This window comes from Thalassophryne amazonica, chromosome 11, assembly GCF_902500255.1.
Source record: "Thalassophryne amazonica chromosome 11, fThaAma1.1, whole genome shotgun sequence".
Lineage (NCBI taxonomy): Eukaryota > Metazoa > Chordata > Actinopteri > Batrachoidiformes > Batrachoididae > Thalassophryne > Thalassophryne amazonica.
This window is the reverse complement of record NC_047113.1, coordinates 34,402,189-34,427,198: the sequence shown is the minus strand read 5'-3', so window position 1 is coordinate 34,427,198 and position 25,010 is coordinate 34,402,189. Positions and strand designations below refer to the sequence as shown.

General features: G+C 42.8%; 1 protein-coding gene and 1 long non-coding RNA gene across 3 annotated transcripts in view; one reads left to right on the top strand and one right to left on the bottom strand.

Annotated features, from left to right (window-relative positions):
* Positions 1–227: 227 nt before the first annotated feature.
* Positions 228–16,434, bottom strand: LOC117520164. The gene is made up of 3 exons (XR_004563552.1): positions 16,424–16,434; positions 12,009–12,013; positions 228–343 (listed from the first exon to the last, which is right to left on the bottom strand). It is a non-coding gene; the product is annotated as an uncharacterized LOC117520164 (long non-coding RNA).
* The window catches only part of LOC117520162, a 34,273-nt gene continuing 10,224 nt past the window's right edge, over positions 962–25,010 (top strand). The window contains exons 1-12 of one of the 2 annotated variants that reach the window (XM_034181474.1): positions 962–980; positions 1,063–1,133; positions 1,207–1,257; positions 1,373–1,480; positions 1,560–1,634; positions 1,728–1,810; positions 1,882–1,992; positions 3,255–3,381; positions 15,555–15,691; positions 15,772–15,983; positions 16,716–16,781; positions 16,877–16,985. In XM_034181474.1, coding sequence (XP_034037365.1) covers positions 15,915–15,983; positions 16,716–16,781; positions 16,877–16,985 — 244 coding nt within the window. In that variant the 5' untranslated portion in view covers positions 962–980; positions 1,063–1,133; positions 1,207–1,257; ... (5 more) ...; positions 15,555–15,691; positions 15,772–15,914. Of the gene's footprint in view, positions 981–1,062; positions 1,134–1,206; positions 1,258–1,347; positions 1,481–1,559; positions 1,635–1,727; positions 1,811–1,881; positions 1,993–3,254; positions 3,382–15,554; positions 15,692–15,771; positions 15,984–16,715; positions 16,782–16,876; positions 16,986–25,010 lie in introns of both variants that reach the window. The other variant, XM_034181473.1, reaches the window with a different exon arrangement.

The following is a 25,010-nucleotide window of genomic DNA, read 5'->3' as shown; positions in this document are numbered from 1 at the left end:
TACAATTTATATTTGCATTCCAAGTTCTAAAAATGATTTGTTAAACATGTTTATGGCTTTCACAGTAAAATAAAACTTTTCTCTTCAGATTTTATGTTTTTGTGTGAATTTAGGGTCTTTGTGTTAATACAATATGTCAGGATGAAAGAAAAACTGTAAATTCACATAACTGAGGTTGTGCTAGAAAAAAAATGACACCCAACAAGACAAAGTAAACAGTTTTTAAGGTAAATTATGAAGGCAAAACCAAAAGTAGTCAAAAATGGCCAATTATACCCTGGACCCCAAAGAGTTAAGCTTTTGGCTGGCAAGTTGTAACATAGCCATTTAATTTTTGGCAGAGCTCAGCGGGGGGGGTGTTCAACCTCCTGTCCCCCCCTTAGATCCGCCAGTGCTCACGAGGATTTTGAAACCCACCACAAACCCTGTACAACTAAACACTTGATAAGTTTCACTTCTCCTAATCTGCAAGAAAAAAGTACAAGATTCCAGATATGATATCAATCAATCAATCAATTTTATTTATATAGCGCCAAATCACAACAAACAGTCGCCCCAAGGCGCTTTATATTGTAAGGCAAGGCCATACAATAATTACGTAAAAACCCTGATACAGTGAAGATGAACAAAGGAAACAATTTACAAATGATTACATATTATTGATAACTCTAGTTTTGACCGTTCTGTAACCGCAGTTCCACAGACCAGTGAAAGTAGATTCTAGCTCGTGAATATTTCATACCTGTGTAATAAAATCCAGGTGAGCCTGTCATTGTGATGCACGTAGAAGATGAATGCACCTGTAAGTACCAGCGTCTACAAGAGTACAGCAGTTTTTTACCATAGAAATATTACGAATGAAGAACTGTGTGACTGGATTGTGATCTAATTTCTTTTGGACTGATATTTTTTTGTGTTTCTACAGATACATGAGACTGCTGAAGCTGTAAGAGTGGGAGTTGTACTTACTGACACATCAGGTAAGTTATGGAAAAAGCAAGATCTCTATATCTACTGTACCAGGAATTGTCACTTCAACTGTCCCCACCCCCTCCCCAAAAGAAGATGATAAGGACTGCATGACTGTTGGAGAAGATGGATGCAGTGTGGATTTCTCGTCAGGAAAAAATGAGGTAATGTGTCCAGTCAGCACTTTCTCATTTACTTTTCAGACATTTTCACTGATATAAAGTGTTTTAAATTCAGGAGGTAAAGTCCTTCTCATTTGACCAAGTGGTGACTGTGAGCAACATACAGGTATGATTTAATAGGGTTTTGCATCATCATGCAATGTAACTGATAAATACCGTGATGTCTCCAAGTTTAAAAGTCGGAATAATCCTGCAGAGACTTTCACCCCGACCTCCTGCAGGGTCTCACTCAGGCCGTGTCCAGTGGTTTATAATGGGGCCCTGCTGGTTCTGTGGAGTCTACACAGAGGAGGACAAACTCTCTGATTGACTGTGCAATCATCAAAGAGGTGGAGTTAGAAACCAACAACACAGCCAGGAATGGCAACATTATGTTATATTATTTATTTCATGCCTGTTCTGTCTTAGGTTTTGATAAACCTGTTTGGTCACATTTCATCACACGTGAAGGAAGAATTATTCCTCTCTGTGTCTGTCCTTCAGGTTTGTCCTGCTAGAACCACACATTTTATAAGACATGAAAAAGATGTCATTCAGAATGACTCCTGAAGTTTTTTTTTTTTTTTTAAATATCAGTTTTATCCAGATGGCACTGCAGTGGATCTCCTGAGCCCCAATAGACAATCTGTGAAACACATGACGCACCCCATCCTTGAAAGGTGAGAATCCAAAACCTTGAACAAGTATGAATGAATGATTTACGGCCCACAGTTTCTATTTTTCATCTCAGTTTCGCAGGAAGTTTCTGTGAGGTTTGTGTGCAATCAGCTGAAGAGGCTTACGCCTTTTACCAAATATGCAGAGAGAAACTGAAGACAGATCCATGCTCTGTATCCAGTAGGTAGGTCACGTGAGTGAAAGGAAATAAACCTAGATTTAGAACACAGGTGAAAGAAGGGAAAGTACATTTTAGGGATCAGCCTTTAAAAAAAATATAAAAAAATGGGGGGTAGAGATATTATGGATTAAACAATAGTGGAAGGAGTTTTTAAAATAAGCAATATTTTAGACTATCAAGAAGACATTTTTGTTATTGTTCTTTAGGTTACATTGTATTACATTGATGCTTTTATCAAAAATGACTTACAAGACAGGAATCACAAATTAAGCCACATTTTGATGGTTAACTCCAGCCATATAATAAATCCTATCTTTAGAATTTTAAGACTTCAGCATAATGATGAAGACCATATTTTCTACATGTACAATCCACCAAGTAATGGTGCAAAAATGTAAGCAATGAAAGGAAGAAACAGGAAAGAAGTACACGTGAATTAGGCATGTTGGGGTTGTTAGAGATATTAGCTGATTAAATTTAATGTAAATCCTATGCATGTTTTTTTGTATGTATTTTGTTTGAGGCTATTATTATATTGATCATTTCATTCATTTTTAGGTGGAGATTTTTAAAATTTTTGTATTGACAAAAGAAAGCATTTGATTAAATAAAACAGAAATTAAATCAGCAAAGTATACAATGTAATTCATCGGGTATCTTAAAACAGAAATTGAAAGTGGGTATTCAAAAATACTCCATGGACACTCAAATGATGCATCATAAATGGATGAATGAATATATAATAAACACTTTAAAAAAATCCCAGAAATTGTTATTGCTATTATTATTATTGACAGAAAAGGATCTGCCTCTCACTGTGGTCCAATTTTGCTTCTGAACACTGTCTGGGCGTGTCCTGCACAGAACGACTGACTCAGTGGGTGTGTCCCACACAACAAGCAGGATTTAAAAAAAAAGGCTTTTGTGACATATGTCACAGAAGTGTAAAACAACACTTTCAGGCCAACATTTTGCTTAAAACAGTGATTTCTCTTCCCACACAACCAGAATAGTTGAACTTTAAGGATGCTTAAATAAAAACTCTAGTTTTAACAGTAAAAGTAAATGTATCATGGTTTTGCATAAAACAGCCCTTTAACTGAGTTACCTTGATTAATGTTCAGAATTATACATTCAAATCACCTTACTGCTGTGAGATTGAGTGGTTGGCCTTACTAACAAGATGGCCCTTTGTAAAATGTACGATGAATGAATGAACATTTGCGTGCAGCATTCTACATGTGTTGGTGTTTGCTTTCCCACAGGTGCAGTTCTCTGTTGTCACTGGCGTTGAAAGAAACTCCATCCAGAGGTGGTGGAGTCTGAGGTCAGTAGCAGCAGACTGCAGCTGTTCATCCTGACAGGAGGAGCCAGCAGGACTGACCTCAGAGGGTCAGTTACACACAGTCAGCTGTCCGTTACGTGGTCCACAGGGACCTGAAACAACATCCTGTGTGCACATACAGGGTGACGCTTTAGTGACCAACTTAGTGCTGTTTGTCTATCTGTGGTCAGGGTTAGGGTTAGGGATAAATGTACGGACTTTGTAGGGGCATCAACGAGGTCTTTTGGCACTGGCAGATCTGGATATGCTTCAAAACTCTTCCTGAATTACCATCAGATAAGAGTGTGTTGCTACGTTTCTGTCAGGATGATGCCTTGGCACTACATCGGTTTTTGTCCACATGCATGAATCCAAAACTCCAGCGTTCTGTTTGTAAGGAAAGATTGCTTAAACCACTGCTCCACCAGGTGGACTTTGAAAAGAGTGAAAGCTAACATGAGGGTCATGGCCTGGCAGCAGAGGTGGAAAAATAACCATTTTACATGTCACCATTTATTTCCGTAAATATATTTATAAAGGTGCTATATTGACATAAAAGTATCACCAGATATCAGTAACAACCCAAATAATCTACACATACCAAGAAATCAAACCACAGAGTTCCATTAATTAAGTTACAGTATGTGTAATGTGAAATAACATAGGAAAAAAGTACTGAACACCTGAAGAAAGGAAGATGCAAAAAGACATGGAAAGCCAAGACACCATCTGAAATCTATTAGTAATTATAAAGCAACCCTGCCCCTTGTCAGTGCAAATTAATATCAGCTAGTTCAGTCTCAACTGATGGCCTATAAAAAGGTGTCACACAAGAAACATCTCATGATGGGTAAATGCTTTCTTGTGATTTTCACAAACTTACTGTTGCAAAACATATGGCATTGGTTACAGAAGAGTGTCTGAACTTCTGAATGTTCTAGCGAGCACTGTTGGGGCCTGAAAGTGGAAAAATCATCATTTCACCATAAACCGCCTGCCATGATCAGGTGTTCCTCGCAAGATTACTGACAGAGGAATGAAAAGAATTATCAGAAGAGTTGTCCAAGAGCCAAGGGTCACTTCAGAAAGACCTGGAATTAGTAGGTACAATTCTTTGAAAGAAAACAAAGAGTAAAGCACTCAACCACCATGGCCTGTATGCACGCTCACCACACATGGCTCTATTGCTGAAGAAAAAACATGTTGAAGCTCATTTCAAGTTTGCTGCAGAACATTTAGACAGGCCTGTGAAACACTGGGAGAATACAGTCTGGTCAGATGAGACCAAAACTGAACTCTTTGGATGCCATAATACACATCATAAATGGTGCTGCACATCGCCCCCAAAACACCATACCAACAGTGAAGTTTTGAGGTGGGAACATCATGGTGTGGGACTGTTCTTCAGCAGATGGTACTGGAAAACTTCATATACTGAAGGAAGGATGAATGTAAAAATGTACTGTGACATTCTTAATAAAAGATTCTGCTGCCATCTACCAGGAAGATGAAAATGAAACAAGGGAGGGTATTTCAGCAAGACAATGATCCCAAACACACAGCCAAGGAAACTCTCAATTGGTTTCAGAGAATGAAAACAAAGCTGCTATTTATTTATTTATTTTATTTGGTATATTTGGCAGGGACCATGTACAAAAGCATTAATCAATAAAACATTAAAAAGATGCGTTGTACCAGACTATAGCTCTCAGATCTAATTTCCATCTGCAGTCCCTGTGACATACAAAACACATATCATAAAACATCCATCCATCCATTTTCTTCCGCTTTATCCAGAGTCGGATTGCGGCGGCAGCAGCTCAAACAAAGCCGCCCAGACCTCCCGATCCACACACACCTCCCCCAGCTCCTCCGGGGGAACCCCAAGGTGTTCCCAAGCCAGCCGAGAAATGTAGTCCCTCCAGCATGTCCTGGGTCTTCCCCGGGGCCTCCTCCCAATGCAGTCTATATACACATTAATACAATCTATGTACATACACAATAGCAAAAACATTTAAAACACATTCTATATTAATCAACCATTAAAAAACACTATATCACCTGGGTCTACATAAATATAATTACAAATAAACTACACACCCGCACCCCCCATCCCCTCCCCATCAGTTCATTAATGGCGACATGTCTGAGTTGTTATTAAATGGTTTTTTAAATCGATGCTAAACTTTGTGTAGTCTTTACATAGTTTTAACACTATTGGTAATTTATTTCATTCAGTTATAGTTTTAAAGGAAAAAGCTGATTGGCCGAGTGCAGTCTTTCTTTTGGGGATGCCACACTGACCCTGGCATGTGGACCTTGTTGTTCTGGTCATCTGTTCAGAGGTCAATGTAGCAAACATATTCAGCGGCATATTATTAATAATTTTGAACAACAGACGTAAGTTTGAAAATACAACCATGTTTTCAAAACTCAGCATTTTATGTTTGCCAAGTATTTTGCAATGATGACATAGTCGTGATTTTCTATCAGTAATTTTAAGTGCCTGTTTATGGATTGATTCCAGTGGTTTCATTGTTGTCTTATTTGCTTGTGACCAACATGAAATACCAAAAGTTAAGTGAGACAATATCATTGCATTCATGTAGATTTTGGCTCCTTGGATGCTCAGAGAATTTCTTATACCTCTGAAATTTGACAAGTTATATTTCAATGTGTGACAAACCTTTTTTATATGGTTGTTAAAAGTTAGTTTTGAGTCCAAAATTATGCCTAAATATTTGAACGCAGTGACATTTTTTAGTGTTTCACCCTGCACTTTCACCAGGGGGTAGGTTTGAAGATTTTGTTTTATTGAGAAATACATTGTTGCAGTTTTTTCTACATTCAATGTTAGGCAGGAGTCATTAAGCCAGTCAGAAATATTGTTCATTGCTACTGATAATTTGGCTGCCACTTGTACAGAGTCCTTCCCATCCGTGCAAATGACAGTGTCATCAGCGTACATCTGCACACCTACACCATCACACACGGATGGGAGGTCATTGATATATAGACTGAACAACAGTGGCCCCAGGACAGAGCCTTGTGGTACTCCCATGGTGCACGCTCCCAGCTGTGACAGTGCGCCATTAACACGTACACACTGAGAGCGCCCATGTAGATAAGATTTTATCCAACAAAGGGTATCCGTGGAGAGGTTGTACTTTATTAATTTAGAAAGTAACACCATGTGACTTATTGTGTCAAAAGCCTTACGCAGGTCTAAGAACACAGCTCCAACCACCTTTCCTGAATCAAGGCTTAACTTGATTGACTCCAGAAGGTAACAACAAGCTGTCTCAGTCGAATGATTTTTTCTGAAGCCGAACTACAAAGGATGCAGAAGGTCATTTTATTCAAAATGTACTGTCAACTGTTCAGCAACAATTGTTTCCATAACTTTTGAGAAGACAGGAATTATACTACAACCCCTGGCAAAAATTATGGAATCACCGGCCTCGGAAGATGTTCATTCAGTTGTTTAATTTTGTAGAAAAAAAGCAGATCACAGACATGACACAAAACTAACGTCATTTCAAATGGCAACTTTCTGGCTTTAAGAAACACTATAAGAAATCAGGAAAAAAAAAATTGTGGCAGTCAGTAACGGTTACTTTTTTAGACCAAGCAGATGGAAAAAAATATGGAATCTCTCAATTCTGAGGAAAAAATGATGGAATCATGAAAAACAAAAGGACGCTCCAACACATCACTAGTATTTTGTTGCACCACCTCTGGCTTTTATAACAGCTTGCAGTCTCTGAGGCATGGACTTAATGAGTGACAGTACTCTTCATCAATCTGGCTCCAACTTTCTCTGATTGCTGTTGCCAGATCAGCTTTGCAGGTTGGAGCCTTGTCATGGACCATTTTCTTCAACTTCCACCAAAGATTTTCAATTGGATTAAGATCCTGACTATTTGCAGGCCATGACATTGACCCTATGTGTCTTTTTGCAAGGAATGTTTTCACAGTTTTTGCTCTATGGCAAGATGCATTATCATCTTGAAAAATGATTTCATCATCCCCAAACATCCTTTCAATTGATGGGATAAGAAAAGTGTCCAAAATATCAATGTAAACTTGTGCATTTATTGATGATGTAATGACAGCCATCTCCCCAGTGCCTTTACCTGACATGCAGCTCCATATCATCAATGACTGTGGAAATTTACATGTTCTCTTCAGGCAGTCATCTTTATAAATCTCATTGGAACGGCACCAAACAAAAGTTCCAGCATCATCACCTTGCCCAATGCAGATTCGAGATTCATCACTGAATATGACTTTCATCCAGTCATCCACAGTCCACGATTGCTTTTCCTTAGCCCATTGTAACCTTGTTTTTTTCTGTTTAGGTGTTAATGATGGCTTTCGTTTAGCTTTTCTGTATGTAAATCCCATTTCCTTTTGGTGGTTTCTTACAGCTCGGTCACAGACGTTGACTCCAGTTTCCTCCCATTCATTCCTTATTTGTTTTGTTGTGCATTTTCGATTTTTGAAACATATTGCTTTAAGTTTTCTGTCTTGACGCTTTGATGTCTTCCTTGTTCTACCAGTATGTTTGCCTTTAACAACCTTCCCATGTTGTTTGTATTTGGTCCACAGTTTAGACACAGCTGACTGTGAACAACCAACATCTTTTGCAACATTGCGTGATGATTTACCCTCTTTTAAGAGTTTGATAATCCTCTCCTTTGTTTTAATTGACATCTCTCGTGTTGGAACCATGATTCATGTCAGTTCACTTGGTGCAACAGCCCTCCAAGGTGTGATTACTCCTTTTTAGATGCAGACTAATGAGCAGATCTGATTTGATGCAGGTGTTAGTTTTGGGGATGAAAATTTACAGGGTGATTCCATAATTTATTCCTCAGAATTGAGTGAGTCCATATTTTTTTCCATCTGCTTGGTCTAAAAAAGTAACCGTTACTGACTGCCACAATTTTTTTTCTTGATTTCTTATAGTGTTTCTTAAGGCCAGAAAGTTGCCATTTGAAATGACTTTAGTTTTGTGTCATGTCTGTGATCTGCTTTATTCCCACAAAATTAAACAACTGAATGAATATCCTCCGAGGCCGGTGATTCCGTAATTTTTGCCAGGGGTTGTAATTGGTCTATAATTGCTCACAACTTTCTTATCTCCTGATTTATAAATTGGAATTTATATAAATTGGAACTGCAATTTTTAATGCAGTGGGGAAAGTGCACTCGTCAAATGAGCCATTAATTATTTTTGTCAAAGGAAATGCAAAAGATTGTTTGTATTTTTTAAGGAATATGGTATCAAGTCCATAAATATCCTTTGCTTTAGAATTTGATAAAGATGAAAGAACTTTGTTCACAGTAGTTTCATTTGTAGATTTTTAGCTTATTGGAACTTTCAGTGCAAGTTAAAATTTGGTTGGGGTGTTCATTTTTAAAATGTTTACTTAAATCTCAGACAGAATTTAAAAAGTAATAATTAAAATGTTCAGCAATTACATAATTTTCAGGTTCATCTTCCCCATGGATTTTTAATTTAATTGTTTCATTTGCTAATTTTGTCTTACCTGAGAGTTTATCTTTATTTTTCCATAGAACTCTATTGTTTCCCCTTGCTTCTTTTATTATTTCTAGGAAAAATTTGCTATGGCAGCTCTCAATTTTGAGGTGACCTTATTTCTTAAATTTGTATATATAAGCCGGCTCATTAAGAGGCCTGATTTCACATACATTTTTAGGGCATAATCTCTTTTCTTCATCAACACCCAAATTGACTCATTAAACCATGGTAAATTATGTTTTTTCTTATTTTTGAGTGGCTTTGGTTTACTATAGTATGCAATTACAGATCTGATCTTTGTAATCACGTTTTCACATATTTTTTCACCGTTTTTGCCTACATTCATACCTGTCCAGTCTATTTCCATAATTTCATTGTCCATTGCACTAATATTTTTGCGAGGTATAAAGTATAAGTTTCTTGCTACCCATTTCATTTTTGTACTGTGTTTTGGGTAACTTCCTAGCAATTAAAGTTAAGTTATGATCTGACAACCCTGTTATCAAATTGTAACTTTTTCCAATACGGTCAGGTTTATTGGTAAAAATTAAGTCTAGTAAAGTTTGAGATGATTTAATAATTCTTGTGGGGCTATTAATTATTTGTGTCATATTAAATTTAGTTGTGATGTCTTTTAGTTTTTTCCTTTTTGTTTTATCAGTCCAGTTCAAATTAAAATCTCCCATAATAATTAATTCTTTACTGCTAAATCTTTTAAGAATGTCAGACAATTTATCAAAAAAATACATCTTTTGTATTTTGCCCAGCCAGTCACCTGACTTCAATCCAACAACAACAACAACAACAAAAATATATGGAAAGAAGTAAAGATCAGAGTTCATAGAACAGGTCCACAGAACCTTCAAGATTTGAAAACTGTTTCTGTGGAATAATGAGTCAAAATCACACCTGAGCAATGCATGTGTCCTTACAGGAGGTGTCTTGAAGCTGTTATTACCAACAAAGACTTTTTATGAAGTATTAAATAAATTTAAATAAGAGTGTTAGAATTATAGTAATGATGACTGCGGTATTGTATCACTTCCTGTTCCGGAGCACAGCGGTGTTTTTCTGTATCTGTTAGCTGTTTAATCTGCGCAGTTAGATTGATCTAGTTATCTAGATTACGATTTGTTTCCCAGTGTAATCTTTACGTGCCTTAACTAAAGCACTCCTTCTGCTGAATCACCTCTAAATTATTTACACATTATTCACTTTGCGTGTTTTTAGGAATCCGCTAGCTTAGCGTAGCTACTAGCTCTTAGCCGATTTAGCATGGCGGCTTCTCCTGTCTCTCCCGCACTTTTCTGCTCTGGGTGTGAAATGTTTAGTTATTCCTCGGCCTCCTTTAGCAGTAATGGTACTTGTAATAAGTGTAGCTTATTCGTAGCTTTGGAGGCCAGGCTGGGCGAATTGGAGACTCGGCTCCGCACCGTGGAAAATTCTACAGCTAGCCAGGCCCCTGTAGTCGGTGCGGACCAAGGTAGCTTAGCCGCCGTTAGTTCCCCCCTGGCAGATCCCGAGCAGCCGGGAAAGCAGGCTGACTGGGTGACTGTGAGGAGGAAGCGTAGCCCTAAACAGAAGCCCCGTGTACACCGTCAACCCGTTCACATTTCTAACCGTTTTTCCCCACTCGACGACACACCCGCCGAGGATCAAACTCTGGTTATTGGCGACTCTGTTTTGAGAAATGTGAAGTTAGCGACACCAGCAACCATAGTCAATTGTCTTCCGGGGGCCAGAGCAGGCGACATTGAAGGAAATTTGAAACTGCTGGTTAAGGCTAAGCGTAAATTTGGTAAGATTGTAATTCACGTCGGCAGTAATGACACCCGGTTACGCCAATCGGAGGTCACTAAAATTAACATTAAATCGGTGTGTAACTTTGCAAAAACAATGTCGGACTCTGTAGTTTTCTCTGGGCCCCTCCCCAATCAGACCGGGAGTGACATGTTTAGCCGCATGTTCTCCTTGAATTGCTGGCTGTCTGAGTGGTGTCCAAAAAATGAGGTGGGCTTCATAGATAATTGGCAAAGCTTCTGGGGAAAACCTGGTCTTGTTAGGAGAGACGGCATCCATCCCACTTTGGATGGAGCAGCTCTCATTTCTAGAAATCTGGCTAATTTTCTTAAATCCTCCAAACCGTGACTATCCAGGGTTGGGACCAGGAAGCAGAGTTGTAGTCTTACACACCTCTCTGCAGCTTCACTCCCCCTGCCATCCCCTCATTACCCCATCCCCGTAGAGACGGTGCCTGCTCCCAGACTACCAATAACCAGCAAAAATCTATTTAAGCATAAAAATTCAAAAAGAAAAAATAATATAGCACCTTCAACTGCACCACAGACTAAAACAGTTAAATGTGGTCTATTAAACATTAGGTCTCTCTCTTCTAAGTCCCTGTTGGTAAATGATATAATAATTGATCAACATATTGATTTATTCTGCCTAACAGAAACCTGGTTACAGCAGGATGAATATGTTAGTTTAAATGAGTCAACACCCCCGAGTCACACTAACTGTCAGAATGCTCGTAGCACGGGCCGGGGCGGTGGATTAGCAGCAATCTTCCATTCCAGCTTATTAATTAATCAAAAACCCAGACAGAGCTTTAATTCATTTGAAAGCTTGTCTCTTAGTCTTGTCCATCCAAATTGGAAGTCCCAAAAACCAGTTTTATTTGTTATTATCTATCGTCCACCTGGTCGTTACTGTGAGTTTCTCTGTGAATTTTCAGACCTTTTGTCTGACTTAGTGCTTAGCTCAGATAAGATAATTATAGTGGGCGATTTTAACATCCACACAGATGCTGAGAATGACAGCCTCAACACTGCATTTAATCTATTATTAGACTCTATTGGCTTTGCTCAAAAAGTAAATGAGTCCACCCACCACTTTAATCATATCTTAGATCTTGTTCTGACTTATGGTATGGAAATAGAAGACTTAACAGTATTCCCTGAAAACTCCCTTCTGTCTGATCATTTTTTAATAACATTTACATTTACTCTGATGGACTACCCAGCAGTAGGGAATAAGTTTCATTACACTAGAAGTCTTTCAGAAAGCGCTGTAACTAGGTTTAAGGATATGATTCCTTCTTTATGTTCTCTAATGCCATATAACAACACAGTGCAGAATAGCTACCTAAACTCTGTAAGGGAGATAAGAGTATCTCGTCAATAGTTTTACATCCTCATTGAAGACAGCTTTGGATGCTGTAGCTCCTCTGAAAAAGAGAGCTTTAAATCAGAAGTGTCTGACTCCATGGTATAACTCTCAAACTCGTAGCTTAAAGCAGATAACCCGTAAGTTGGAGAGGAAATGGCGTCTCACTAATTTAGAAGATCTTCACTTAGCCTGGAAAAAGAGTCTGTTGCTCTATAAAAAAGCCCTCCGTAAAGCTAGGACATCTTTCTACTCATCACTAATTGAAGAAAATAAGAACAACCCCAGGTTTCTTTTCAGCACTGTAGCCAGGCTGACAAAGAGTCAGAGCTCTATTGAGCTGAGTATTCCATTAACTTTAACTAGTAATGAGTTCATGACTTTCTTTGCTAACAAAATTTTAACTATTAGAGAAAAAATTACTCATAACCATCCCAAAGACGTATCGTTATCTTTGGCTGCTTTCAGTGATGCCGGTATTTGGTTAGACTCTTTCTCTCCGATTGTTCTGTCTGAGTTATTTTCATTAGTTACTTCATCCAAACCATCAACATGTTTATTAGACCCCATTCCTACCAGGCTGCTCAAGGAAGCCCTACCATTATTTAATGCTTCGATCTTAAATATGATCAATCTATCTTTGTTAGTTGGCTATGTACCACAGGCTTTTAAGGTGGCAGTAATTAAACCATTACTTAAAAAGCCATCACTTGACCCAGCTATCTTAGCTAATTATAGGCCAATCTCCAACCTTCCTTTTCTCTCAAAAATTCTTGAAAGGGTAGTTGTAAAACAGCTAACTGATCATCTGCAGAGGAATGGTCTATTTGAAGAGTTTCAGTCAGGTTTTAGAATTCATCATAGTACAGAAACAGCATTAGTGAAGGTTACAAATGATCTTCTTATGGCCTCGGACAGTGGACTCATCTCTGTGCTTGTTCTGTTAGACCTCAGTGCTGCTTTTGATACTGTTGACCATAAAATTTTATTACAGAGATTAGAGCATGCCATAGGTATTAAAGGCACTGCGCTGCGGTGGTTTGAATCATATTTGTCTAATAGATTACAATTTGTTCATGTAAATGGGGAATCTTCTTCACAGACTAAAGTTAATTATGGAGTTCCACAAGGTTCTGTGCTAGGACCAATTTTATTCACTTTATATATGCTTCCCTTAGGCAGTATTATTAGACGGTATTGCTTAAATTTTCATTGTTACGCAGATGATACCCAGCTTTATCTATCCATGAAGCCAGACGACACACACCAATTAGCTAAACTGCAGGATTGTCTTACAGACATAAAGACATGGATGACCTCTAATTTCCTGCTTTTAAACTCAGATAAAACTGAAGTTATTGTACTTGGCCCCACAAATCTTAGAAACATGGTGTCTAACCAGATCCTTACTCTGGATGGCATTACCCTGACCTCTAGTAATACTGTGAGAAATCTTGGAGTCATTTTTGATTAGGATATGTCATTCAAAGCGCATATTAAACAAATATGTAGGACTGCTTTTTTGCATTTACGCAATATCTCTAAAATCAGAAAGGTCTTGTCTCAGAGTGATGCTGAAAAACTAATTCATGCATTTATTTCCTCTAGGCTGGACTATTGTAATTCATTATTATCAGGTTGTCCTAAAAGTTCCCTAAAAAGCCTTCAGTTAATTCAAAATGCTGCAGCTAGAGTGCTGACGGGGACTAGAAGGAGAGAGCATATCTCACCCATATTGGCCTCTCTTCATTGGCTTCCTGTTAATTCTAGAATAGAATTTAAAATTCTTCTTCTTACTTATAAGGTTTTGAATAATCAGGTCCCATCTTATCTTAGGGACCTCGTAGTACCATATCACCCCAATAGAGCGCTTCGCTCTCAGACTGCAGGCTTACTTGTAGTTCCTAGGGTTTGTAAGAGTAGAATGGGAGGCAGAGCCTTCAGCTTTCAGGCTCCTCTCCTGTGGAACCAGCTCCCAATTCAGATCAGGGAGACAGACACCCTCTCTACTTTTAAGATTAGGCTTAAAACTTTCCTTTTTGCTAAAGCTTATAGTTAGGGCTGGATCAGGTGACCCTGAACCATCCCTTAGTTATGCTGCTATAGACGTAGACTGCTGGGGGGTTCCCATGATGCACTGTTTCTTTCTCTTTTTGCTCTGTATGCACCACTCTGCATTTAATCATTAGTGATCGATCTCTGCTCCCCTCCACAGCATGTCTTTTTCCTGGTTCTCTCCCTCAGCCCCAACCAGTCCCAGCAGAAGACTGCCCCTCCCTGAGCCTGGTTCTGCTGGAGGTTTCTTCCTGTTAAAAGGGAGTTTTTTCCTTCCCACTGTAGCCAAGTGCTTGCTCACAGGGGGTCGTTTTGACCGTTGGGGTTTTACATCATTATTGTATGGCCTTGCCTTACAATATAAAGCGCCTTGGGGCAACTGTTTGTTGTGATTTGGCGCTATATAAAAAAAAAATTGATTGATTGATTGATTGATGTGCGGAAAATAATAATTTTCCGCACGTCATTCCATTTTATTACACATAACTTCATTTCTGTACTAATTTTGTTTTCTTTATATGTGTGTATGACTTGGATTGTTACTGATAACTGATGAAAATCTCATGCCAACAGCACCTTCATAAACATATTTACTGAGAAAAATGGTGACATGTTTAATACTTATTGTACCTGCTGTACCTGTGCATCTAAAAGGGTGATTTCAGTGACCAACTCATCTACCTGCCTGACCAGTTGGACTGATGATAATCAGCTGGCTCAGTGGGTGGATGGACCAAATAATATGTGGGAGGATTTTGAGTCACTGAATCCGGGGTTTTCCACCTCTGCCCGGCAGCTCAAGTGGCAAGCTTCTGATTAGAGGCTGCTTGGTTTGATTTCTTGTCAGACAGGAATCTAAGATGCCATTGAACAAATTCCTTAATCCAGGTGTGCAGTTAAGTGCCTGACATTGGTGTGCAAATGTGTGTGATTCAGTGAATATGAGGTGTCATTGTAAAGTGTTTTGAGTGTCTATATCAGAAGGAAAAGTGGTGTAGAACTCACCATTTATTGAGGACTGCCCCAGAGGTGATAGCCCTATGTTCACGGATGATTTCAGTGGAATCGCCGGCAGTAACCTGCCTGGTTACGAAGACTGTATTGTTCCACATACATTTGGAAAGTGTAGTAAAAATGGCTCACTGCTCCTTGACTTTGTACAATGTTGACTACTACATGTTGCTGGATCCTTGTTCCAGTGAGAAGATCCCTAGAGATTCCTGCAGGGTCTGTAGAACTGTACAGTTTGTGAATTCTGACCACAGACTTGTTGTAGCCTCCTTAAACCTGCTTTAATTTGAGCATCAGACAGAAAATCACACACATACAAGAAGTTCCATCCCATCCTCTCATCAGACATCAACTAAGTTGGCCAAAGGACAAACTTCTGACAACCTGTTAAGATATAAAAGTTTTGTCACATTTTAAATGTTGCGTTAGACTTTTTAATAACTGCTGAATATATTTCAGTGTCAACCCACTGGGGAAAACTTTGGATCAAATTCAGTGTGGAGCCCCAGCAGGTGACAAGCTCCTCCCATTTCTCCTAAAAGACATTTTAACAGGAAACTGGAAGACGGTTCTCATCTACTTCATCTTCCCTCGAGGTAAGTTAGCCTCTGGTTCCAAATTACCAAAAGCCCTTTGGGCACAGAACTGAGCAGAGATTTTTCTCTTGTTCTATCAGGTCTTCTGGATGATGACACCTCCTCAGATTTAGCTTTGGCCCAGAAAGTGAGGGGGTTAGTAACTAAGGCAACTGCTGCTCCCTGGTGTCCAAAGACAAACGAGCAAAAGATCAGAGATAATATCACAGACCTCAGAACCACAATGATTTCACAAGTTGGACATGATGTTCAGAATGCCTACAGGCTGGCAGAGCTGACTCAAAGCCTGCAGGTAATTTATGTAAAGAATCAAATCAAATCAAGTAGAGAAGCTTGAATCTTCGACTGGACTGGGTTGCTTGACGTGAGGACGTTTCGATTCAAATCACAGAAGCTTCCTCAGCTAAAATTCTTGCTCTGGTAGTCTGACTTCTGCCTTGACTCTTGTAGAGAAGAATAAACCAGAAGCCAACAAAAGGTGGAGTTTTTTAACCTAACCAGACCCCTCCTACCGAGAGGCCGACTGCTATAGGCTAGTGACTAAACAATAGCTCTAATTAGCACCTATTGTGCGCTAGTTAGCACTCTCCATCCCATCATTAGGAGAGTGCTAACTAGCTAACTAGTCTGTGGTGCAGTTGAAGGTGCTATATTATTTTTTCTTTTTGAATTTTTATGCTTAAATAGATTTTTGCTGGTTATTGGTAGTCTGGGAGCAGGCACCGTCTCTACGGGGATGGGGTAATGAGGGGATGGCAGGGGGAGAGAAGCTGCAGAGAGGTGTGTAAGACTACAACTCTGCTTCCTGGTCCCAACCCTGGATAGTCACGGTTTGGAGGATTTAAGAAAATTGGCCAGATTTCTAGAAATGAGAGCTGCTCCATCCAAAGTGGGATGGATGCCGTCTCTCCTAACAAGACCAGGTTTTCCCCAGAAGCTTAGAACACCATAATAGATGATACTAAATAATAATTAATGACATATTACCATCTGCTACAAATGACGTCTGTGGTCTGTCCACCAGCTGCTGAAAAAGCAGTCATGGAAGAAAAGAAGGCAAGAATCAGAGAAGATAAAAGCCCAAGTGAAGGTCTGTACCACAGCATTTTTTTTGTTTGTTTTTACAGTAATGTAGCAAAATAAGAAATTCTCACATAAGAATCCTATTTTGCTTAAATTTGTCAGAGCTGTCAAACCCCAAATGGCAGCCAGCAGACTCTTCTGAGAGACATCTCAGGCACGGTGAGATATTTACAGGACGAGCTCAGGCACCAAATGGAAGAACATATCAGAGGTATGAAAAAAAGAACATTTTCAGGAGTTTTTTGTTCTTCTTAACTGATCTGGGAGGCCCTGGGACTTGCACAGTAAAAAATCTAACTTTGTTATTAATAATGAATAATAATCATCTGAACAATTTATATTGGGCTTTCCCAAGAATCAAAACACTCAACAAAATAAACTCCAGTAATAATAAAGGATTATTAACTGAGCGAGAAGTCTGTCGGAAATATCAGACTGAGGTGTCAGAACGGACCGAGCGCAGTGAGGTCTGTGCGAAAAACATAGAGGTCTGATATCCTCATACAGACCGAGCAAGCGAGGTTAATCATTCATTTATTTTATGGCTGTTATACATATAAACACACAAAATTACAGTATGGCCCGAATATGCTGCTGACGGTGTTGGCATCATTTGCTTTCTTCACCTCCATGAAGAACTTGCTAACAGGTGGTCCTGTTGTGTGGGCCGCTGAAGAGGAGGTACTGCTGGCCCACCACCACCAGAGGGCGCCCTGCCTGGAGTGCGGGCTCCAGGCACCAGAGGGCGCTGCCGCCTCACAGGAGCAGCCAAGGTGACAGCCGTCACCTATCAACTGAGACAGCTGACATCCATCAACGGAGGGGTATATCAGCTGGACGGCATCTCCACCTCATTGCCGAGATATCGCTCTACCACGGAGGTAATGAACTCAGCCAGCCATACGGATTAATACCTTGTTGCTTGTGTGTAAAACAACTGAAGACTGAGAAGGACGTATTTGGATAAGTACTCTTATTCCTACATTACAGTGTTGTGTCTGATTAGAGGTGGAGGTGGTGTTTTCCACCCCACGTGTTGTTGGGTGCAGCCGCACCCACATCTGACTGTTTCTGTTCCTCGCCAGCAGTACCGGATCCGACGAGCGGAGGCAGTGACCACCTGGGAGTTCGGGACTTGGCGGCTCCAGTATTCCCGGGGTTCGGTGGCGGAGGAAATCGGGTGGTTCCGGTTCAACTTGGACAGACGTCTCCTATCGTCGAGCCTGCCCACACGACACCGTTGGAATTCGACTTGTGACCGAAATTGTAATTTGTTGTGTTTGTTGTGCGTGTTCACAACAGTAAAACTTTGTTATTTGACTTTCTTCATTGTCCGTTCATTTGCGCCCCCTGTTGTGGGTCCGTGTTCCTCACTTTCCCCAACAGGATATCTCGGCCAGCGTCATGGATCCCGAGGGGCGTCAACCGGCTGTTGAACGGCCAATGGAAGAACAGGGCACACAGGCGGCCGCGGGAGGGGTGATCGGTGAGTTGCAGCGGATCCTCACCGCTTTCACGACTCGGTTGGATTTGATGACCGAGCAGAACGTCCTCCTGAACCGCAGGGTGGAGGCTCTCGCCGCGCAGGTGGAAGCGCGCCCTCCGGGCGCCGCTGCGGCTCTCCCTCCCGTCGACCCTGTGCGTAACAGTGACGTTCCACTGGTCGTTCAACGACCCCTCCCACCTTCCCCTGAAGCATACATAAGCCCCCCAGAGCCGTACGGAGGCTGTGTGGAGACGTGCGCGGATTTCCTTATGCAGTGTTCGCTCGTCTTCGCACAGCGTCCCGTCATGTACGCGACTGACGCTAGCAAAGTAGCTTATGTGATAAATCTGCTTCGTGGTGAGGCACGCGCTTGGGCTACAGCGCTCTGGGAGCAAAATTCACGGCTCCTTCAGACATATGATGGGTTTGTGAGGGAGTTCAGAACAGTGTTCGATCACCCTAATAGAGGAGAGACCGCTTCAGCCGTGCTGCTGTCAATGAGACAGGGGCGCCGGAGCGCAGCTGCCTATGCAGTCGACTTCCGCATCGCGGCTGCGAGGTCCAGCTGGAATAGCACTGCCCTCCGCGCCGCCTTTGTAAACGGACTGTCGTTGGTCCTCAAGGAGCACCTGGTGGCTAAGGACGAACCGCGGGATTTAGATGGGCTCATCGATCTTGTCATACGATTAGACAATCGGTTAGAAGAGCGCCGTCGGGAACGAGACAAAGGGCGTGGCCGGGCACGCGTCGTCCCTCTCCCTTCCGGTTCCGACCGCGTTCCGCCCTCCCCACGCTCCACGGCCCCTGCGCTCCGTGCGGTTACAGCCCCCCCTGCTGACGAAGCTATGGACACGAGTAGGGCAACATTTAGGGCACCGGTTACTCAAAGGAGGCTGGCCCATGGGGCGTGTTTTGTTTGTGGCTCGATTGAGCATCAACTAAGAGACTGCCCCGAGCGGTTAAACACCAACGCCCGCCCCTAGAAACTGGGCTAGGGGTGGGCCGAGACATTCACGTGGGACACACCCACATCGCCACATGACTCCCAGTTACCATCCTGTATGAGGATTTAACCCTGAAGGCCCCAGCACTGGTGGACATGGGCTCAGAAGGGAATTTGCTAGACAGCAAATGGGCCAGGGAGATAGGATTCCCTCTGGTGGCGCTTACCTCGCCTGTGCAGGTACGGGCGCTAGATGGCTCCCTACTCCCTCCAATCACTCACAAGACACCACCAGTAACTCTGGTGGTGTCGGGGAATCACCGGGAGGAGATCGAGTTTTTTGTGACTCCGGCCACCTCCCGTGTGATTTTAGGGTTCCCCTGGATGTTGAAACACAATCCCCGGATCGATTGGCCGTCCGGGGTAGTGGTTCAGTGGAGCGAGACCTGCCATCGGGTATGTTTAGGTTCCTCGGTTCCTCCCGGTTCCCAGGCCAGGGAGGAGGTCAGAGCCCCGCCCAATCTAGGGACGGTTCCGGTGCAGTACCATGACCTTGCGGAGGTGTTCAGCAAGGATCTGGCGCTCACCCTTCCCCCGCACCGCCCGTATGATTGTGCCATTGATTTGGTTCCAGGTGTTGAGTTCCCGTCCAGTAGGCTGTACAACCTCTCACGACCTGAACGCGAATCAATGGAGACCTACATCCGGGACTCTTTGGCTGCCGGGTTGATCCGGAATTCCACCTCCCCGATGGGTGCGGGTTTCTTTTTTGTGGGGAAAAAGGATGGCGGATTACGTCCATGCATCGATTACAGGGGGCTGAACGAAATCACGGTTCGTAACCGATACCCCTTACCCTTGTTGGATTCGGTGTTCACGCCCCTGCATGGAGCTAAGATATTCACCAAGCTTGATCTTAGGAATGCGTATCATCTGGTTCGGATCCGGAAGGGAGACGAGTGGAAGACGGCATTTAATCAATCAATCAATCAACTTTTTTCTTATATAGCGCCAAATCACAACAAACAGTTGCCCCAAGGCGCTCCATATTGTAAGGCAAGGCCATACAATAATTATAAAAAACCCCAACGGTCAAAACGACCCCCTATGAGCAAGCACTTGGCAACAGTGGGAAGGAAAAACTCCCTTTTAACAGGAACAAACCTCCAGCAGAACCAGGCTCAGGGAGGGGCAGTCTTCTGCTGAGACTGGTTGGGGCTGAGGGAAAAAAACCAGGAAAAGACATGCCGTGAAGGGGGCAGAGATCGATCACTAATGATTAAATGCAGAGTGATGCATACGGAGCAAAAAGAGAAAGAAACAGTGCATCATGGGAACCCCCCCACAATCTACGTCTAAAGCAGCATAACCAAGGGATGGTCCAGGGTCACCCGATCCAGCCCTAACTATAAGCCTTAGCGAAAAGGAAAGTTTTAAGCCTAATCTTAAAAGTAGAGAGGGTATCTGTCTCCCTGATCTGAATTGGGAGCTGGTTCCACAGGAGAGGAGCCTGAAAGCTGAAGGCTCTGCCTCCCATTCTACTCTTACAAACCCTAGGAACTACAAGTAAGCCTGCAGTCTGAGAGCGAAGCGCTCTAATGGGGTAATATGGTACTACGAGGTCCCTAAGATAAGATGGGACCTGATTATTCAAACCTTATAAGTAAGAAGAAGAATTTTAAATTCTATTCTAGAATTAACAGGAAGCCAATGAAGAGAGGCCAACACGGGTGAGATATGCGCTCTCCTGCTAGTCCCCGTCAGTACTCTAGCTGCAGCATTCTGAACCAACTGAAGGCTTTTTAGGGAACTTTTAGGACAACCTGATAATAATGAATTACAATAGTCCAGCCTAGAGGAAATAAATGCATGAATTAGTTTTTCAGCATCACTCTGAGACAAGACCTTTCTGATTTTAGAGATATTGCGTAAATGCAAAAGGCCAGTCCTACATATTTGTTTAATATGCGCTTTGAATGACATATCCTGATCAAAATGACTCCAAGATTTCACACAGTATTACTAGAGATCAGGGAAATGCCATCCAGAGTAACGATCTGGTTAGACACCATGCTTCTAAGATTTGTGGGGCCAAGTACAATAACTTCAGTTTTATCTGAGTTTAAAAGCAGGAAATTAGAGGTCATCCATGTCTTTATGTCTGTAAGACAATCCTGCAGTTTAGCTAATTGGTGTGTATCCTCTGGCTTCACGGATAGATAAAGCTGGGTATCATCTGCGTAACAATGAAAATTTAAGCAATACCGTCTAATAATACTGCCTAAGGGAAGCATGTATAAAGTGAATAAAATTGGTCCTAGCACAGAACCTTGTGGAACTCCATAATTAACTTTAGTCTGTGAAGAAGATTCCCCATTTACATGAACAAACTGTAATCTATTAGACAAATATGATTCAAACCACCGCAGCGCAGTGCCTTTAATACCTATGACATGCTCTAATCTCTGTAATAAAATTTTATGGTCAACAGTATCAAAAGCAGCACTGAGGTCCAACAGAACAAGCACAGAGATAAGTCCACTGTCCGAAGCCATAAGAAGATCATTTGTAACCTTCACTAATGCTGTTTCTGTACTATGATGAATTCTAAAACCTGACTGAAACTCTTCAAATAGACCATTCCTCTGCAGGTGATCAGTTAGCTGTTTTACAACTACCCTCTCAAGAATCTTTGAGAGAAAAGGAAGGTTGGAAATTGGCCTATAATTAGCTAAGATAGCTGGGTCAAGTGATGGCTTTTTAAGTAATGGTTTAATTACTGCCACCTTAAAGGCCTGTGGTACATAACCAACTAACAAAGATAGATTGATCATATTTAAGATTGAAGCATTAAATAATGGTAGGACTTCCTTGAGCAGCCTGGCAGGAATGGGGTCCAATAAACATGCCGATGGTTTGGACGAAGCAACCAATGAAAATAACTCAGACAGAACAACCGGAGAGAAAGAGTCTAACCAAATACCGGCATCACTGAAAGCAGCCAAAGATAATGATACATCTTTGGGATGGTTATGAGTAATTTTTTCTTTAATAGTCAAAATTTTGTTAGCAAAGAAAGTCATGAAGTCATTACTAGTTAAAGTTAATGGAATACTCAGCTCAATAGAGCTCTGACTCTTTGTCAGCTTAGCTACAGTGCTGAAAAGAAACCTGAGGTTATTCTTATTTTCTTCAATTAGTGATGAGTAGAAAGATGTCCTAGCTTTACGGAGGGCTTTTTTATAGAGCAACAAACTCTTTTTCCAGGCTAAGTGAAGATCTTCTAAATTAGTGAGACGCCATTTCCTCTCCAACTTACGGGTTATCTGCTTTAAGCTACGAGTTTGTGAGTTATACCACGGAGTCAGACACTTCTGATTTAAAGCTCTCTTTTTCAGAGGAGCTACAGCATCCAAAGTTGTCTTCAAAGAGGATGTAAAACTATTGACGAGATACTCTAACTCCCTTATAGAGTTTAGGTAGCTACTCTGCTCTGTGTTGGTATATGACATTAGAGAACATAACGAAGGAATCATATCCTTAAACCTAGTTACAGCGCTTTCTGAAAGACTTCTAGTGTAATGAAACTTATTCCCCACTGCAGGGTAGTCCATCAGGGTAAATGTAAATGTTATTAAAAAATGATCAGACAGAAGGGAGTTTTCAGGAAATACTGTTAAGTCTTCTATTTCCATACCATAAGTCAGAACAAGATCTAAGATATGATTAAAGTGGTGGGTGGACTCATTTACTTTTTGAGCAAAGCCAATAGAGTCTAATAATAGATTAAATGCAGTGTTGAGGCTGTCATTCTCAGCATCATTTAACACCCCGTTAGGTCATTTTGAGTACCTGGTCATGCCGTTCGGTCTTACAAACGCTCCCGCGACGTTCCAAGCATTGGTTAATGATGTCTTGCGGGACTTCCTGCACCGATTCGTCTTCGTATATCTTGACGACATACTCATCTTTTCTCCGGATCCTGAGACCCATGTTCGACATGTACGTCAGGTCCTGCAGCGGTTATTGGAGAACCGGCTGTTTGTTAAGGGCGAGAAGTGTGAGTTTCACCGCACCTCTTTGTCCTTCCTGGGGTTCATCATCTCCCCCAACTCCGTCGCTCCTGATCCGGCCAAGGTTGCGGCGGTGAGAGACTGGCCCCCAACCCGGGCCTCCCGCCGTCTCAGGGAAACACCGTCATCCTCACGATAGTGGACGATTCTCCAAGGCGGCCCACTTCGTGGCCCTCCCGAAGCTCCCAACGGCCCAGGAGACAGCGGACCTCCTGGTCCACCACGTCGTCCGGCTGCATGGGATACCATCAGACATCGTCTCTGATCGCGGTCCCCAGTTCTCCTCGCATGTCTGGAGGAGCTTTTGCCGGGAACTGGGGGCCACGGTCAGTCTCTCGTCCGGGTATCACCCCCAAACCAACGGGCAAGCAGAACGGGCCAATCAAGAGATGGAGCAGACACTACGTTGTGTGACAGCCGCGCACCCGGCGGCCTGGAGTGCTCATCTGGCCTGGATCGAGTACGCCCACAACAGTCAAGTGTCGTCAGCCACCGGCCTCTCCCCTTTTGAGGTGTGTTTGGGGTATCAGCCCCCATTGTTTCCGGTGGTTGAGGGAGAGGTCGGTGTGCCCTCGGTCCAGGCCCACCTGCGGAAGTGCCGTCGGGTGTGGCGTGCCGCCCATTCTGCATTGTTGAGGGCCCGGACGAGGGCGAAGACCCATGCAGACCGGCGGCGGACCCCGGCCCCTACGTATCGCCCCGGGCAGGAAGTGTGGTTGTCCACCAAGGACATTCCACTGCAAGTGGCCTCCCCGAAATTGAAAGAACGATACATAGGACCGTACAAGATCCTCAAAATCATCAATCCCGCCGCAGTGAGGCTTCAGCTACCGGCCTCACTGTGGATCCATCCCGTGTTCCATGTGTCAAAACTCAAACTCAAACGGCATCACACCTCGCCCCTCTGCACTCCCGGTCCGGCGCCACCTCCTGCCTGGATCATCGATGGCGAGCCGGCTTGGACTGTGCGCCGGCTTCTGGATGTCCGACGGATGGGCCGGGGCTTGCAATACCTGGTGGACTGGGAGGGGTACGGCCCCGAAGAACGCTCCTGGGTGAAGAGGAGCTTCATCCTGGACCCGGCCCTCCTGGCCGACTTCTACCGCCGCCACCCGGACAAGCCCGGTCGGGCGCCAGGAGGCGCCCGTTGAGGGGGGGGTCCTGTTGTGTGGGCCGCTGAAGAGGAGGTACTGCTGGCCCACCACCACCAGAGGGCGCCCTGCCTGGAGTGCGGGCTCCAGGCACCAGAGGGCGCTGCCGCCTCACAGGAGCAGCCAAGGTGACAGCCGTCACCTATCAACTGAGACAGCTGACATCCATCAACGGAGGGGTATATCAGCTGGACGGCATCTCCACCTCATTGCCGAGATATCGCTCTACCACGGAGGTAACGAACTCAGCCAGCCATACGGATTAATACCTTGTTGCTTGTGTGTAAAACAACTGAAGACTGAGAAGGACGTATTTGGATAAGTACTCTTATTCCTACATTACAATGTTGTGTCTGATTAGAGGTGGAGGTGGTGTTTTCCACCCCACGTGTTGTTGGGTGCAGCCGCACCCACATCTGACTGTTTCTGTTCCTCGCCAGCAGTACCGGATCCGACGAGCGGAGGCAGTGACCACCTGGGAGTTCGGGACTTGGCGGCTCCAGTATTCCCGGGGTTCGGTGGCGGAGGAAATCGGGTGGTTCCGGTTCGACTTGGACAGACGTCTCCTATCGTCGAGCCTGCC